Source organism: Pteronotus mesoamericanus, unplaced genomic scaffold (genome assembly GCF_021234165.1).
Source record: "Pteronotus mesoamericanus isolate MK-2021 breed Mesoamerican mustached bat unplaced genomic scaffold, CSHL_Meso_final scaffold_651, whole genome shotgun sequence".
NCBI classification, from domain to species: Eukaryota; Metazoa; Chordata; class Mammalia; order Chiroptera; family Mormoopidae; genus Pteronotus; species Pteronotus mesoamericanus.
The window spans coordinates 13416811-13431620 of record NW_026555325.1 but is presented as its reverse complement, the minus strand read 5'-3'; the positions used below and the strand labels follow the sequence as shown (position 1 = coordinate 13431620).

Genomic DNA, 14810 nt, shown 5'->3' with positions numbered 1-14810 from the left:
ATGGGCTCTGGGCTGGGCACTGTCTGCCTGGGGTTTGCCCATTTTCCCTGTCTGTGTGGGTTTTCTCTGGGGACTCCAATTTCCTTCCACAGCCCAAAGCCGTGCACGCGAGGCAGGCAGGAGTGTTTCAACTGTCCCTGTGTGAGCGAGTGTGGGTGTGAGAGGGTGCACACTGCAATGGAAGGGCGTCCTGTCCGGGGCGGGTCCCACCTGGCATCCTGAGCTGCTGGGATAGGCTTCAGCCACCTCACGACCCAGACTGGAAAATCATCTTTCTTGGGGTTCTTTTTGTTCTGTTTTGTTTTACAGTGTAAAATATGATGTTTAGAATTAGCCAGCTGGACTCAGTTTAGATGATCCTAATTTTGTTGGCAACGTCCAAAGCATCATAGTCAGGAACCAGTTGAACACAGGCTTTCTCCTCTCCATCAGGCCTGACCAGGGTGTTGACCTTGGTCGCATCAATGTCATAGAGCTCCTTCATGGCATGTTTGATCTGGTGCTTGTTGGCCTTGACATCCACAACGAACACAAGTTGTCTTCTATCTTCTTCACGGCTGACTCGGTAGCCAGGGGGAACTTCACGATGGCACAGCAATGAAGCTTGTGTCTCCTCAGGTGTTTTTCCCAGGATACTTAGGTGCCTTAAGGGGTTGGAATGTGTTTGGGCTCCTAGGAAGATCTTCTTTCATTGTGACTGTGGGCACCTTTCAGCGCTGTTTTCTTTGCCCTCAAAGCCTTTGCTTTGGCTTCAGCTCTGGGAGGGGCAGGGGCTTCCTTCTTCACTTTCGGTGTCATCTTCGTGAAAAAGCTATCTTACTAGTTTTTTATTAATCTTTCTTAAATGTACATAGAGCTCACATTTATTTAAATTTCCTATTAGAAGTGTTTTGGGTCTTTAGAAGTTTGGTGATGTCTTTGTGACCAGAAATATGCCTTAGAAATATAACTCTTCTTTGTATCAATTAGCCTATGGTAAAATTGGTGTCATTACACATTGTTTCTCTTCAAGTTGCAGTTTCCAAGACCTTATGGATGGCTAAGTGAGGACTTACTGTATTACTTGGCAAATGGGCATATGATTTTAGTTTGAGGACAGATTTCACCAGACAATGGGTGACTGGCCTCAAGCTTCCCGGGCAGCAGTTAGCTCAATGAGGTTCTCAGTAAAGGTAAGTCTAACCCAGGAAGGCACCTGTAGAAAAAGGGATTAGAAGATAAAACTATTTCAATAACAAGCTTTCTGTTCTCAAACTGACTCTGTAGTCTTCTATTAAAAAATGAAAATCCCTAAATAAGTGCAGCTGTTCTTAGTATATGAGTTTACCCTGTCCTCTTCTGAATATAAATCAAGCCTCTCCTATAGAATCAAAGACTAAACATAGATTGGGTTGCCTCGAGGAAGCAATACCAAAATTTAATTTAAGACCTCCACTGCCACGTCACCCTTGAAACTCACAGGTAATCAAAATAAAGCTTCTCTGGTATGTGACTCTTTTGTTCAAGAACTTTAGTTCCCCTTTCACTTCTGTATTACATAGTGACATGAAAAGATTGTAGATTTTAACAAATTCAATGGAAAAACATGACACATAGAAATAAGACTGTAAGGCAAGAGTACTTGTTCTTGATTGTAAAACTATGGATAGTATTTATATTTATATTCTTCAAATATTCCTAGAATTCTTTAATGAGTATATTATTTACAAAAAGAAAAATAAATGCATGGAAAATGAATAGTTGCAAAAATAATATTGTTGATATATTCTCTTTCTAAAATAAAGCTCCTAAGTTTTTCCAAATGCAAATTTTATGCAGTTCCCATCAGTAAGTTTATTTTCTATTCAGCTTCTTATTTCACTTTCTTCATTTCTTTAGAATTTCCAGATTTCTTTTAGGTCGGAAAAGGATGTCTCTTTGGTCCTCTTTAACAACTTTTAGACATTAGTTGAATACAAATAGAGCATATATACTGTGTTGTGTAACACATAAATATCTCCAAAGCATCTACGTATTTCTTTTTTACAGAGAAATGTCTCCAGGCTAGGAAATTATTTATCTATGCATTGTGTGCCACTGTAACTATGAGGGTTTAAGTGGAAAAATAATACTGGACCTATTCTCTTACCTGAAAGTTATATTTATTTATTATTCTTTCAAATGTCCCAAAAACTAATCAGCTGAAGCCCAAGAGTCCTGAATGATAAAGTGTGGAAGAGCTGTTCTAGATTTGGGAGATTCTGAGGGCAGGGTTATCAACTTTCTGCCTTTTGCAAAATACAACTTTAATAGTGTTCCAGTAGAATACTTGATTTTGAGGAAGGCTGCATACCAATGAGCCTGCCAGGCCAGTTAGCTACAAAATATAGTTGCAGGTAAATCATTTAACCATGCCCTCCAATGCTCTCCAAGAGCCCCTTTTAAATACAATTTCCACATTGAATTGAAATTATTCACATACACATCAAACCCTTCAGGCATGAGGGCTCCATGAGGGCAGAACACTTGCTTTTCCTTCCCACTCAGTCCCTCACAGAGTGCTTGGTACATAGTTGATATTTATTAAATATTCATTCCATGACTCACTTAACAATGTATTGATTGTTTTAACTGTTTGATGAATATAGCTTTAACAAGAAAATGCTTTTATAAGAAGGCTTTTTTGATAGACACAGGTTAACCACAACATGATACTTCAATATCTCCCTTTGCCAAAATCTGCTTCCCCCATTTCCTTTCACAGGCATTGATCCTAATCAATAGCACGTACCCCCAAAGTCTGTTTCAGCATCTGCTTCCAGAGAATCTAACCCATGATCGCCTGGAATAAAATATAAGACAGAACAAACCTCAAGGCAAAACACCTTTTGGGGGTTTTTAAAAATATTTTATTTATTTATTTTTAGAGAGAGGGGAAAGGAAGGAGAAAGAGAGAGAGAGAAACATTAATGTGCAAGAGAAACATCAATTGTTTGCCTCTCACACGCCCCGACAGGGGGCCCAGCCTGCAACCTAGGCACATGCCCTGACTGGGCATTGAACCAGCAACATTTCAGTCTGCAGGTTGCTGCTAAATCCACTGAGCCACACCAGCCAGGGCTCAAGGCAAAACACTTCAATGGCCCCTGTGCAAATGTTTCATCCTCATGTTCTTGTTACCCAAACAGGTCCCTTCCATCAATATACCTTCTTCAATGCTCTTCATTCCTTTTATGTTGCTTTAGTGTCTTCCTAGCATTATCTCTCCTGCATTGTTTGCTTGCTCACTGTCTCCTGTAGTAGAAGATAAATCCCATAAAGCAAAGACTTTGACTTGTTCATTACTGTGTGCCCAGCATCTAAGAGCACTGCTGAGTATAGTAGGCACTCAATAAACATTTATTGAGTAAATAAGCTATTGCTAGATTTATTATCTTAGAAGCATAAAGGGGAAACCTAGAAACCAGGTTATAGATATTGAAATTTTAATAAGAGTTTCTTTCTAGGGTTAAATTTTTTTTAAATTATTGAATGTACCAAATAGTGTCAACAGCTATAACAACAGATTCCGTTGTTATAACTATAAACCTTTGTGAAATCATGGAAATAATTACTAATTTATAAATCCTGAATGAATGCAAATCTGAGGCAGACCTTAGAGGGCTGTCATCCACATTCTCCTTCCTGTTGTAAGTTGGGTTGGTTTCCATGTAACCTTTTTCTGTATTTTGTTCTGTTTCATTTTTAGAGAAAACGGTTTCAAGGGTATTTATTTCAGGATGATCTCATCTCTCATGAGATAGAGGGGGAATAAAGAGTGACTGGGAAGAGAAGGGAAGAACATTAGTCTATGTGGACTCAGCCTACACATTAATTCAGTATAAAAGTATATATTTAAGAGTATGTCTTGAATGACTCTTAAGATCTGAGCATAATGCTAAATTCCTTATCTCATATAGAGTGTATGCTAGTGGGGAAGACAAATATTAGGCAGGTAAACAGATAAGCAAAATATGTAATGATAGCTTGTGAAAAACACTTTTAAGAAAAAAAAATAGTGTACTGTCTATGATAAAGAGTAAAGGAGCAAGGCGGGATCAGTGTTAAGACAGGATGATCACCTTCCCTGAGGAGGTGCCGTATAGGCTGAGACCTGAAGCACAGGAAGAAACGACTCATGCAGTGATCTGCTGGAAAGAGGGAAAAGGCAGAGGGAAAAGAATGAGCAAAGATCATGAAGCAGGAATGGACGTGGTGGTTTGAGCAGTACTGGGACTAGCGTGAGGCACTCACCAAGGTTGCAAAATTCAAGGGGTGAGGGAGTGCAGAAAATTGTAGTGATCAAGATAAATAATATTTTAATGCAAGAAAGACAAAGGGGTTAAGCAAGGGAAATAAAGAAAGACTCATGGACACAGACAACAGTATGGTGATTTCCAGAAGGAACAGGGATTGGGGGGAGGTAGGGGAGGATAAAAGGGAATAAATGGTGATGGAAGGAGACTTGACTTGGGGTGGTGAACACACAATACAATATACAGATGATGTGTTGTAGAATAGTACCCCTGAAACCTATATAATTTTATTAACCAATGTCATCCCAATAAATTCAATAAAAATATAAATTTAAAATTCAAACTAAAAACAGAAAACCTGTGATAAACAAAATATCAATATTTTCTATAAGGATAGATTTGGTATCACTGACTTTTCTTTTGTCTCAAAATCCAATATAGCTGGTACTGATCCTATTTTTAAATTTTTCATGTTTTGTATGCCATTCACCTCACCAGTCCCAGCTCTGAGAGTGTGAAACAGAAGCAAAAGAGTGTGATTGGAGTATAGTGAGTGAGAGGATGATGATAGGAGAGGGAAGCAGGAGCTAAGTCCTTCAGGCTATTGTAGGAGAGATTTTATTCCTGGGCCATGGGAAGGCATTGAGGAGATTTAAGCAATGGTGCATCCGGCTTCTGTTGGTACTTTAAAAAGATCATTCACACTGTGGGTACAAGAGCAGAAGCAGGGTGAGGAGGGAGGAGCTTAGGTAGGGGTTGCCCTAGATACATGCAGTGGAAATATATTTTGGAGATAGAAACAAGGCTTACTGATATAATAGAATGGAGAGAATGAGCGAAAGGAAGCGATCACAATCCTCCTCATTTCTGATTTGGGCTGAGTGGAAGGTGGTTGTCAGGTACTGAGGCAGAAAAGACTGAAGAAGGAACAAATTGGAAGAAAGGGTATAAATCTAGAATTTTTATTGGTTTGTTTGTATTTCAAATGCCATTGAGCCAAATACTATATCAAGTAGACATCTGGAAATACGAGTTTAGATTTGAGAGGAGAAATCTGAAGTACAGGTAGAAATTTGAGATACAGCATCTCAGAGATGACTTTCAAGACTCTGCAAATGGTCGAACCATTTAGAGGAAAGTTTAGAACAGTGCTTTGCACTCTTAACTGCTCATTAGAGTTGCTATTCTATCAGTTCACATTTCACCTCTGATACTTCACACTTTTTCCTCATATTTTCTATTTCATACTTCTCACTTCACGCTATCTCCCACATGCGAATATAAAACTTTTGAACAGTATAATTCTATTTGCCTGTTTCATCCTTTGTGCCATTGCTGTCCCATCTTTTACTTCTACATTCATCATAAATTCTACCTCAAAATGTTATCATTTTTGCTTTGAAGAATTAAATGTCTTTCAAGAAAATTAGATGGGAAAAAACATATTTGTTTATATTTACACATTTATCATTTTTGTGCTTCTCATTCCTTTCTATAGATCCAAGTTTTCATATGGTTTCATCTGTCTTCAATCTGAAGCACTTAACTTCTTTTATGGTACAATTTTCTGGCTACTTACTCTTTCAGCTTTCATTGATCCAAAAAATGCCTTTATTCCACCCACAATTTTTTTGTAAAAATTTTATTTATGTATTTTTAGAGAGAGGTGAAGGGAGAGAGAAAAAGAGAGAGAAACATCAATGTGTGGTTGCCTCTTGCACATGCCCCACCAGAGGCCTGGCCTGCAACCCAGACATAAGTACTGACTGGGAATAGAACCAGCGACCCTTTGGTTCACAGGCCAGCACTCAATCCTCTGAGCCGCAGCAGCCAGGGCTCCACTCACAATTTTTAAAAATATATTCACTAGATGCCCTGGCTGGGTGGTTCAATTAGTTGGAGTGTCATCCCGTACACCAAAATGTTGTGTGGGTTTGATCCCCCATTGGGGCATGTGTGGGCGGCAACCGGTCAATGTCTGTCTCTCTCTCCCCCTTTCTCTCTCTCCCCCTTCCTCTCTCTCTAAAGTTAATAAATATATAGCCTCCAGTGATGATTAAATATATATATTCACCAGATACAGAATACAGAGTTAAAGAGTTAGATTTTTTTCCTCTCACTTTCGGCACTTTCAAGATTGTCTTTTGGTTTCCACTGTTTTTGATAGAGTTCAGCCATCATTCATATCATCATTCTTCTCTGTAATCTCACATTTTTCTCTGACTGTTTTCAAGATTATCCCTTTATCTTTGGATTTCAGCAGTGTGAGCATGTTGTACCTAGGTTTGGTTTTCTTTGTATTTATCTGCTTGAGGATCACGGAGTTTTATGAATACTTACATTGATATTTCTCATCAAATTTGAAAAATTTAAATGAGTATGTCTTTGAAGGTTTTTCTCCCACCTGCTCTCTTTTCTTTCTTGGAATCCAATTACACATATAGTATACTATTTGATAATTTCTATAGGTCTCCCAAGCCTTTGTTCATTTTTTTCAATCTGTTTCCTCTGTTCTCTAGATCGAACACTTTTTATTGATCTGTATTCAATTTCATGGACTCTCTATTCTGCCACCTTCAATCTGCTATTAAGCAGACCCAGTGAATTTTCATCTCACTTATTGTACTTTTTAGTTATAGATTTTCGTATAGTGTAGGAGAGATGGAAGGTACAGAAGAGAAGGGAAATGAGATCTAGTAAAAAAAAAATATATGGGGAGATTTACATCTAAGGATTCCATAGTGAAAGTAAGGAAAAAGAGAAGACAGTGCAGCTGAAGATCGACCTTTAGATTTTCATGCATGAGGAGATTTCAGAAGCCTGTTCAATAGTTTCTGATTTCTCAGTGAAATATGATGTATGTTGTCAACTGGAAAGTAAGGAGGAGGCTTAAAATGATAATTAATTGTTATCTTCAAATATCTTCTTTATTAAGGAAATGAACAGGGTTTGTTATGCGAAGATTGTTTTCATGATTTTCTCACAGTGTTGGACTACATAGATAGATTCATTGGAAGTTTTACAGACAGGTGTGAGAGACGTAGAGTGTGGCAAAGGGCTTATGTGCACAAATACCAAGTGTGGGGACAAACTAAAAATGCATAAATAATGAAATGAAGACCCAAAGAACTGACCACTTGTAAGACAGTGTTGAAATCAATGAAGCGAAGGTCATAGAGTTTGAGGGTAGTGAGGGAAGAAGCACCAATAAGCCTGTGTAGGATTGGGAGTGATCAAAGGATGGTATGTTTAAAACTGAGGATTTAAATTTGGTAGTTTCTAGTGAAGAAACATGAAGGCTATGAATATGAGGAGTTTGTAGTTGAGGAGCTCAAGGAACTGACATACTAGGGTGTCAAATGGACAACAGGGCTTGGGGAGATAATAAATCCTATAATTCAAAAGGTAAAAATAAATAAATAAGTAAAGCTGTAGAATTAAAATAAAATAAAATTTAATTTAAGCAAAAAACAAACAAACAAACAAACAAACTGGATACAGAAGAAGGACTTTGGAAGAAGAAGAGAAATTCAACGTACCAAGCAGCGTGCAGCAAGGAGTCCAGGTGGTGATGGATACTTGGGAAAGCAAGAGTGACTTTTGGAAGGACATGAAATAAATATGGATAAATCTTGATGGAACAAGTTCTGAAGGTCCCTTAGAGGGTGAGAACTTAGTTCTAGAGTTATGGACCTGAATGTTTAGCTCTTTACAGCTCACAAACACTTTGGCAGCAAAATGATTTGTGAAAACTATGAACAATTCCTCTGAAGGTCTCTAATATAAGCTTGAGTAGGCTGATGATAAACTCTACCAAGTGGCAATATCTACTCTGCCAAAAGATTATTTTTTAACCTCATATCATATATCTAGGTTTGAAGTTCTCCAGGTATGCCTAAACCAGGTCAACATCATAACTTTCATACATGCACAGATGAAGATTGTCTTCAATTTATAGGAGAAATTAGTCTTGACTACTTTTATCCACCAGTAAGCATTTGAGTTTGTTCAGGAGCAAAGCAGCAGCAGGTACCAAAGGCCCTTTTGCAATGCGATTATCACACTCAAATGTGATCCACAAACATAGTATGCCAGAGATATTTTCATATATTTGAGTCCTATTTTTCTCATTATAGTAAAGATTTACAACAGAAGGTAATGTGCTTCCTCTTTTACTTGTTCTCTTCCTTCTGTGTCTCTGCCTTTCCTTCTGTCTGTTTTCCACCTTTCTTTCCATCTTTTTCTTTATTTAGTCTCCAAAGGGGTTATTTCAGTTTATATGTCTCTATCCTTATTTATGACCACGTGTTCATCCTTGCCCTTAAATCCCCAGCTCTCTCATCATCTTAGAACTTTGCTGGGCAAAGGGAAAACTATTCATGCAGAAGGATCAGCAAAAATTAGCGTTGGGTAGGTGTTGACTGAAACTTCCATCTTTTTCAGTGCATCTTGAGAGATATATAAATCTGTGAGAAGCTGGTGGTTTAGCTTTAAAACAATGTCATTTCCCTGGGGCAGGACAAGAATGTCAGGTTTGGGATTGAAAAGAAAAAGACTACATCTGATATCGAGAGCTGGGATATAGAGGTGGAGGAGGAAGGGTCATTCTTGATGCAGTATGTAGCCCAAACTTCCTCAGATCCATATCCCTGCCATGTTACCAAACAAATGCCCAGGAGAATGTAGGTATGGTAGTTCCGCCTTATCTGCAGGGGACACATTACAGACCCCCAGTGGATGCTTGAAACTATGAATAGTACCAAACCCCATACACATACTATGTTGTTTCCCATAGATACATATCTGTAATAAAGTTTAACTTATAAATTAGGCACGGTAAAAGATTAACAATAATAACAAATAATAAAATAGAACAATTATAACACTATACTGTGATAAAAGTTATGTAAATATACTTTCTCTCTCTCTCTCTCTCATAATCTGTCTGATAGCTGAGAAGGCTAATAAGCGAGTCATGGGCAAGGAGCATGTGCAGCACAGAGGTGCTGGACAGAGGGAGGATTCACATCCCAAGCAGGACAGAGTGCGACAGTGAGTGAGTTCATCACAGAACTTAGAATGTTACGGAATTTAAAGCGTATAAATTTTTACTTCTGGAGTTTTCCATTTAGTATTTTTGGATTGTGGTTGACCACAGGTAACTGAAACTAATGAAAAGCAAAACCTCAGATAAGGAAGCACTACTGTACTCAAACCTTTCAGAGCTCAGTTTTGGGGAGGCGTGGCTTGACTTTCAATGAGCAAAACAACGAAGTATAAAGACATTTCTTCTCTAACCCAGGACCACCGATACGATCAGTAGCCCTACAGCACCAGCACTCTCTTTGTTAGTGAGCGTACCTCACTGCAGCCTGCTGGGTGCTGGACCTCCGTGCTGGCCAGTCCCATGGCTCTGCAGAGCTTCCAGCAGTGGCTGGCCTGGGCCTGGGGGGTCTGGTCATCAGTCTTTCAACAGCACAAAGGCAGCAACAACCACCCCCCAAATAAGAGAACTGTTGGTAGATTGCACATGTTTCCTAGATTTCTGTCAATAGAACATTATTAAATTAGGGCTATATTCTGGGGAAGAGAGAATAGTGCTGGAAATCTTGGAGAAATCCCAGGAAAGACAGAGAGAAAGAGAGAGGGGAGATTGATATTGTCTGTGATAGATGGAATGAGACTCTGTGGAATATTCACAGTTAATGTGAATATTAAAAGTAATGAGTTGCTCTTCTATGCCGTGGGCTGAAGTCGTCACTGTCCACCCCGTAGGCCCTGGCCAGCCCAGAGTCACATGCAGACAATTCATTGCTACACCCAACAAAGCTTCGAGCACCTCTCTGGAAGGAGCTGGATCATGTTCAGTCAGTGTGTAGTGCAGCCCAGAAGGGCGAGGTGCTCATACCCAGGAGCTAGTGGGTCAATGCCTCAGCTTCCTCACTCCTTGAGGAGACAGTTCCAAATTGTGAGTCGCACGGTCTCTTACAAAGTCCAAGGGGGATGAAGCCCCAGTTGCCCATAATGGTAACCTGCTCATTCATCTTATCAGTGGCTTTGCTCCTTTCCTGTGCTGCCTCCCTACTCTCTCATTGTGTTTCCTGGAGCTCTCTCTGAGAGGGAGGGAGGGAGGGAGGGAGAGAAGGAGGGAGAGAGAGAAGGAGGGAGGAGAGAGGGGGGATTGAGGGAGGGATGGAAGGGTGCAGGAAGAATGAGAGGATGACTTGCACCTAAATCCTTGTTCCAGGGTCCGATTTTGGGAAAACTAAATTAAAGCAAGTGTAAACTGTGTAGAGGGACATATCTCTTTGCACATCTGGCCCTGTACTAGTCTCAGCTCTTTGGGGAAAGGAAATTTGTTTGTCTTTCTAGACCCTTCCATATCCTGATACTTTTCAGGTTCTTAACTGCAGGGTCCAGTGAAGTAAGCCCTGCTTGAATGTGGTTGGTAAATTATAAGGGTGTAATAATTTACAGCTTTAACTTGAACATCTCACCTAAAATGTCATATGGTGTGCTTGAGTGTGATATTGTTATGTTACAGAATTACATGCTTATGATTTTGTAATAAAAATGAGGGGCGTTATTTGAGTCAGACTCTTTATTTGCTGAATAAATGAATTAGGTACCTGAAAATGTCCATTTAGGTTATCATACTTTTCTTCTTATAAGCAACATCCTCAGTTTATTGGGTAAAAGCAATCTGTTGGCAACTATTGTAACCAATGAAGAGTGGTATCTTTCTAAAAAATTTGTCCACTTCACTTTTATCACAATGAGAAACAAAGATGACCTCACAGCATAGGCCTACCAAGGGTGAGGTCTACCCACCACACTCACACACACACACACACACACATACACATGTACATGGTTTCTCCCATTGCTATACAAAGGCAACACCAACACCACATATACCATGAAGGGATACCACACGGCTAAAGCAAAATGCTTTTTCATTCCATTTAAAACATGCAGCAAAGTCCATCAGGCTGCTCAAACACACTTACAGAGAGTGTTAAGCACTATACCATCTAACAGTAATACCAGCCCTCTTAATTGATTGGCTGCTGTCGGAGTGGAGGAATATCTGAGACTCAGTCTTAAAAGACAATAAATAGCTCCTAACAAAATGTCCTTCCTCCTCCCCTAAGTTTTGCATCTTCCTATCTCTTTCTACCAGTCCCTCAAACTAACTACATCTTTAATAGGTCAAAGAATGGTCCAATATCAGCATATTCTTGGTTTTCAAGTCTTCATGAACATTACTTTTTATATAATTATTTCTGAGGTCAATGGACTATAATGCACCATTAGAGTTGGGGGTGGGGAATCTTGAATGAAGTAGCCATTCCTATGCAGCCATCCTTAGAAGAGGAAGCTTCTGGGACAGGAACAGAAGCCTGGGAGACATACTATAAACCTAAAGGGGGAAGAAACACCTTCCTTTCTCTATGCCTCCTCAGATAATTAAAGCTTTACGTGCTCGTTGGAGTTCTGGCGATCGGAGACGGCATAGGCCAGGTAAGAAAGAAATGGCGGCAATGGGAGCCGGGTGGGAACAGCTTCTGGCCCAGGGAGGCAGGCCAGGGGTCTGTCGGGGCCCCGCACGGTGGCCCCGTGCAGCCATTTCCAGGATCAGTGGGTCAGGAAGTCTGTGTTGTATTTCCTCTCCAAGGTCACATAAGCTTCCATGAAGTTTTGTTCAAACTTGGCAATAGGGAGGGTTGGGGAAAGCAGTGATGCAGGGGAGGCCACACCCTGCCCATTAAGCACCGAGTGTGGTTAAGAAGAACAAGCAGTAGGGAAGCAAAAAAGAGTTTGTCTTTGTAGGTAGGGGAAAGAGAGCAGAAGGATTTAGAAAATGAGTTGCTACAGAAAACAGCACTTTGGGGAAGATTTTAGAAATAACTAGAATCACTCTTTCATTGCTGGTCCCCAAGCTCCCCAAAGTGGGTGTGCTGAGCATTTCATAGTTACATCTTGGTTCCATCTATTTGTTCTACATGGTCATGTGGGCATCATTGTACCCAAGAGAATCCCTATGTCGCAGGCCAGCTAGAAGGACTGCTCCCTCTCTTGAGTATCCATTGTAAGTATTGTCCAGACACTTATGTCCAAACTATTTGACAGAAAAAAACAAATATCATTTATTGATTATGGTGCTTGTTCACGGCAACGACCAAGATTAATGATTGTTCATTTAACTAGCATGATCTGTTTAAACTAATATTAGGGCCCAGGAGCAAATATTAAAGAATTTGAATTTTCAAACATCTACTTGAATTTCTTTGACTTGGCACTGAACACGTAATTCATCAGTCTGTGAATCCTTGACTGTGATTTAGACATCAGCTTCTTGGTCTTTGCCTCTTCAATGTAAATCTGTTAGGGTTAATCAATGGGTGTTAAATTCTAATTCCCCACCTCAATTTACAGGGCCCACTTCTCTGTACCAACCAAAACAAAACCTACATGTAGATTATTGAAATGCATTGAGATTTGAATATTGCATGAGACTGTTTATAAAATGCTGATCTGGGAGTACTTTTCTATAAAAGCTCTTATACACTGATAGTCCAAATCTCTTAACCTTCAGGGAGCAGGAGAGACAGCCCTTTGGCCAGCCTTTGGCCTAATTCAGTTGAGTCTCAGAGATGATATTATTTATGGAAGTGTAAGCAGTTAGTTGGATGAATGCCCAGGGGCTTGGCATCGCAGGTACTTAAATAAATCAAATGATCCAGAAAACTGGAATTATGAGAGACCTTCACTTGAACTGCTACCCCTCCCATACCCACTGTCAAATGCAAAGGGCAGGGAGGACCCCCATCGGTTACAAGGGGAGGAGGACCAGAATAAGGAGGGGAGAAAGCCAGCCAGGCATGCCCAGTTTTTAGTGACATGGAGACCTTGTAATGTCATGTTGGGGATAGAAATAGACCATGCCCCTAGAAGTAAGAAATGCTGCTTACATTGCTTCTGATGCAAACTTGGCTTCTAGAAGCCAGGCTGTTCCTCAAGACTTTACACTTAAGCTTCACTGAAGCATAGAGGCAAGAATGTACATTTTAATCAGGTATTGGTTTTTATTATTTTATCATTTTACTAAATACTGTTATCCTTATGGTTTGTTTTTTTTAAAATATGATTATATTTCAGTGTCAGACATTTCTCAGAAATTTTCCCCAGGAATATTAAGTTCTCCTTGAGCATAAAAAAGAAATGCAACACCACCATCGAAAACTTAAGGATAAAGACAAAAAGGACTAATTGAATATTGATCAAAGAAAGTTGTCTTGTTTATTCCTTACTTCAATATTCTTTCTTAAAGCACACCTTATCAGTCTGGTCTCTATTCTGTTAGACCTACCTCCCAGCAAGATTAGCAAGAAATTGGAAATGTTACAGTAAGATATTTAGATGGTAAGTTTCTAAAAGTGGAGTCATATCTGTCCCCTGATTTAGTATGGCTACTTGGAGAGACTGATGAATGTTATAGCAATTATCACAACAGCAACACCAGCAAACATGCAGTGAGTTACAGCTCAAATGCATTCAAGATGGACTTCACCTCCATGAGATTTAATTAAATGCTCTGCACATAAATAATCTCACTTGTCCTAATTTCCCCGTCCCAGTCAGAGTAACCCTGGACTTGCAGCCTCTTGCTCTGTGGCCAGGTGTTGATTTGAAAACTAAGAGCAACTAATAAAACAGTTAGATCCAAAGGAAAAACAAGCATTCTGGGCTGTCACCTCTGCTGCCTTCTTTGTGTCTCTGTGGATTTTATCCTTGTATAAACATAACCCTCATTGTCCAGAACACTGGAACAAAAATCTTTCCCACACCACTTGTCTTCAAAATTTTAAGCCATTGAAAATGTGATAGCTGGCAAGACATGATCTTGTTAATTGAAATTCAAATGCTGATGGAATAAATTTGACATTGGGGAAGGCTGGGATGTGGAAGAGAAGAGAGACCAAGAGAGACAATGTCCATATATTGTCACGGCTTTAAAAAGACCCTCAAAGGTGTGTCCTCACATATTACTTGGGGCACCAACCAGTCAGAGCACCTAGCCCAGCCATCAGCACTTATAAGGGGGACTGCCCGGCCCAGCTGCCTTACAGAAGGAAACACCAGGCAGCCATGCTCCCTCACCCATGAGCCACACTCCGGCTCCCACTATTGGACCACAGTTTCCTGGACCGGGGTGGGGGAACTACCCTGTCAGCTGGACATGGGACTGCGTGGGAGCCTAGTGTGGAAGTGACTTCCCAAACAGGAAAGCACTGAGCAACTTAGATTGTGCCATAGATGTAAATGAAGAAAAGTCAAGAGGTGGAAAAGGGACAAAGCCAGAGTCCCAAAGTATTCCACTGTCAGTAAGGAGAGGCTACAGGACTGAGCGGGTCAGGAAGACAGTTCTCAGGAAAAGGGATAAAATGAAAAGAGACCAAAAGGAAGTATAATTGGAAAGTCACATTAAAGGCATTATAGTGGAGAGAAGATCCAAACTCTTCTGGTTTCCAA

At 40.0% G+C, this 14810-nt stretch overlaps 1 protein-coding gene across 1 annotated transcript; it reads right to left on the bottom strand.

Moving 5' to 3' along the window:
• Window positions 1-349: 349 nt before the first annotated feature.
• LOC129061792 (60S ribosomal protein L23a-like) lies at window positions 350-798 on the bottom strand. Its single transcript, XM_054562555.1, has 2 exons — window positions 708-798; window positions 350-579 (listed from the first exon to the last, which is right to left on the bottom strand). Exons 1-2 carry the CDS (start codon window positions 796-798, stop codon window positions 350-352), a joined length of 321 nt encoding a protein of 106 aa, XP_054418530.1.
• Between the last annotated feature and the right edge of the window lie 14012 nt (window positions 799-14810).

What these genes read in the sequence shown, in the direction of transcription:
- LOC129061792 (XM_054562555.1), bottom strand. Translation starts at nt 798, where the DNA reads ATGACACCGAAAGTGAAGAAGGAAGCCCCTGCCCCTCCCAGAGCTGAA. An exon ending in AAAGAAAACAGCGCTGAAAG is followed by an intron (nt 580 to 707) that starts GTGCCCACAGTC and finishes GCCATCGTGAAG; the next exon opens with TTCCCCCTGGCTACCGAGTC.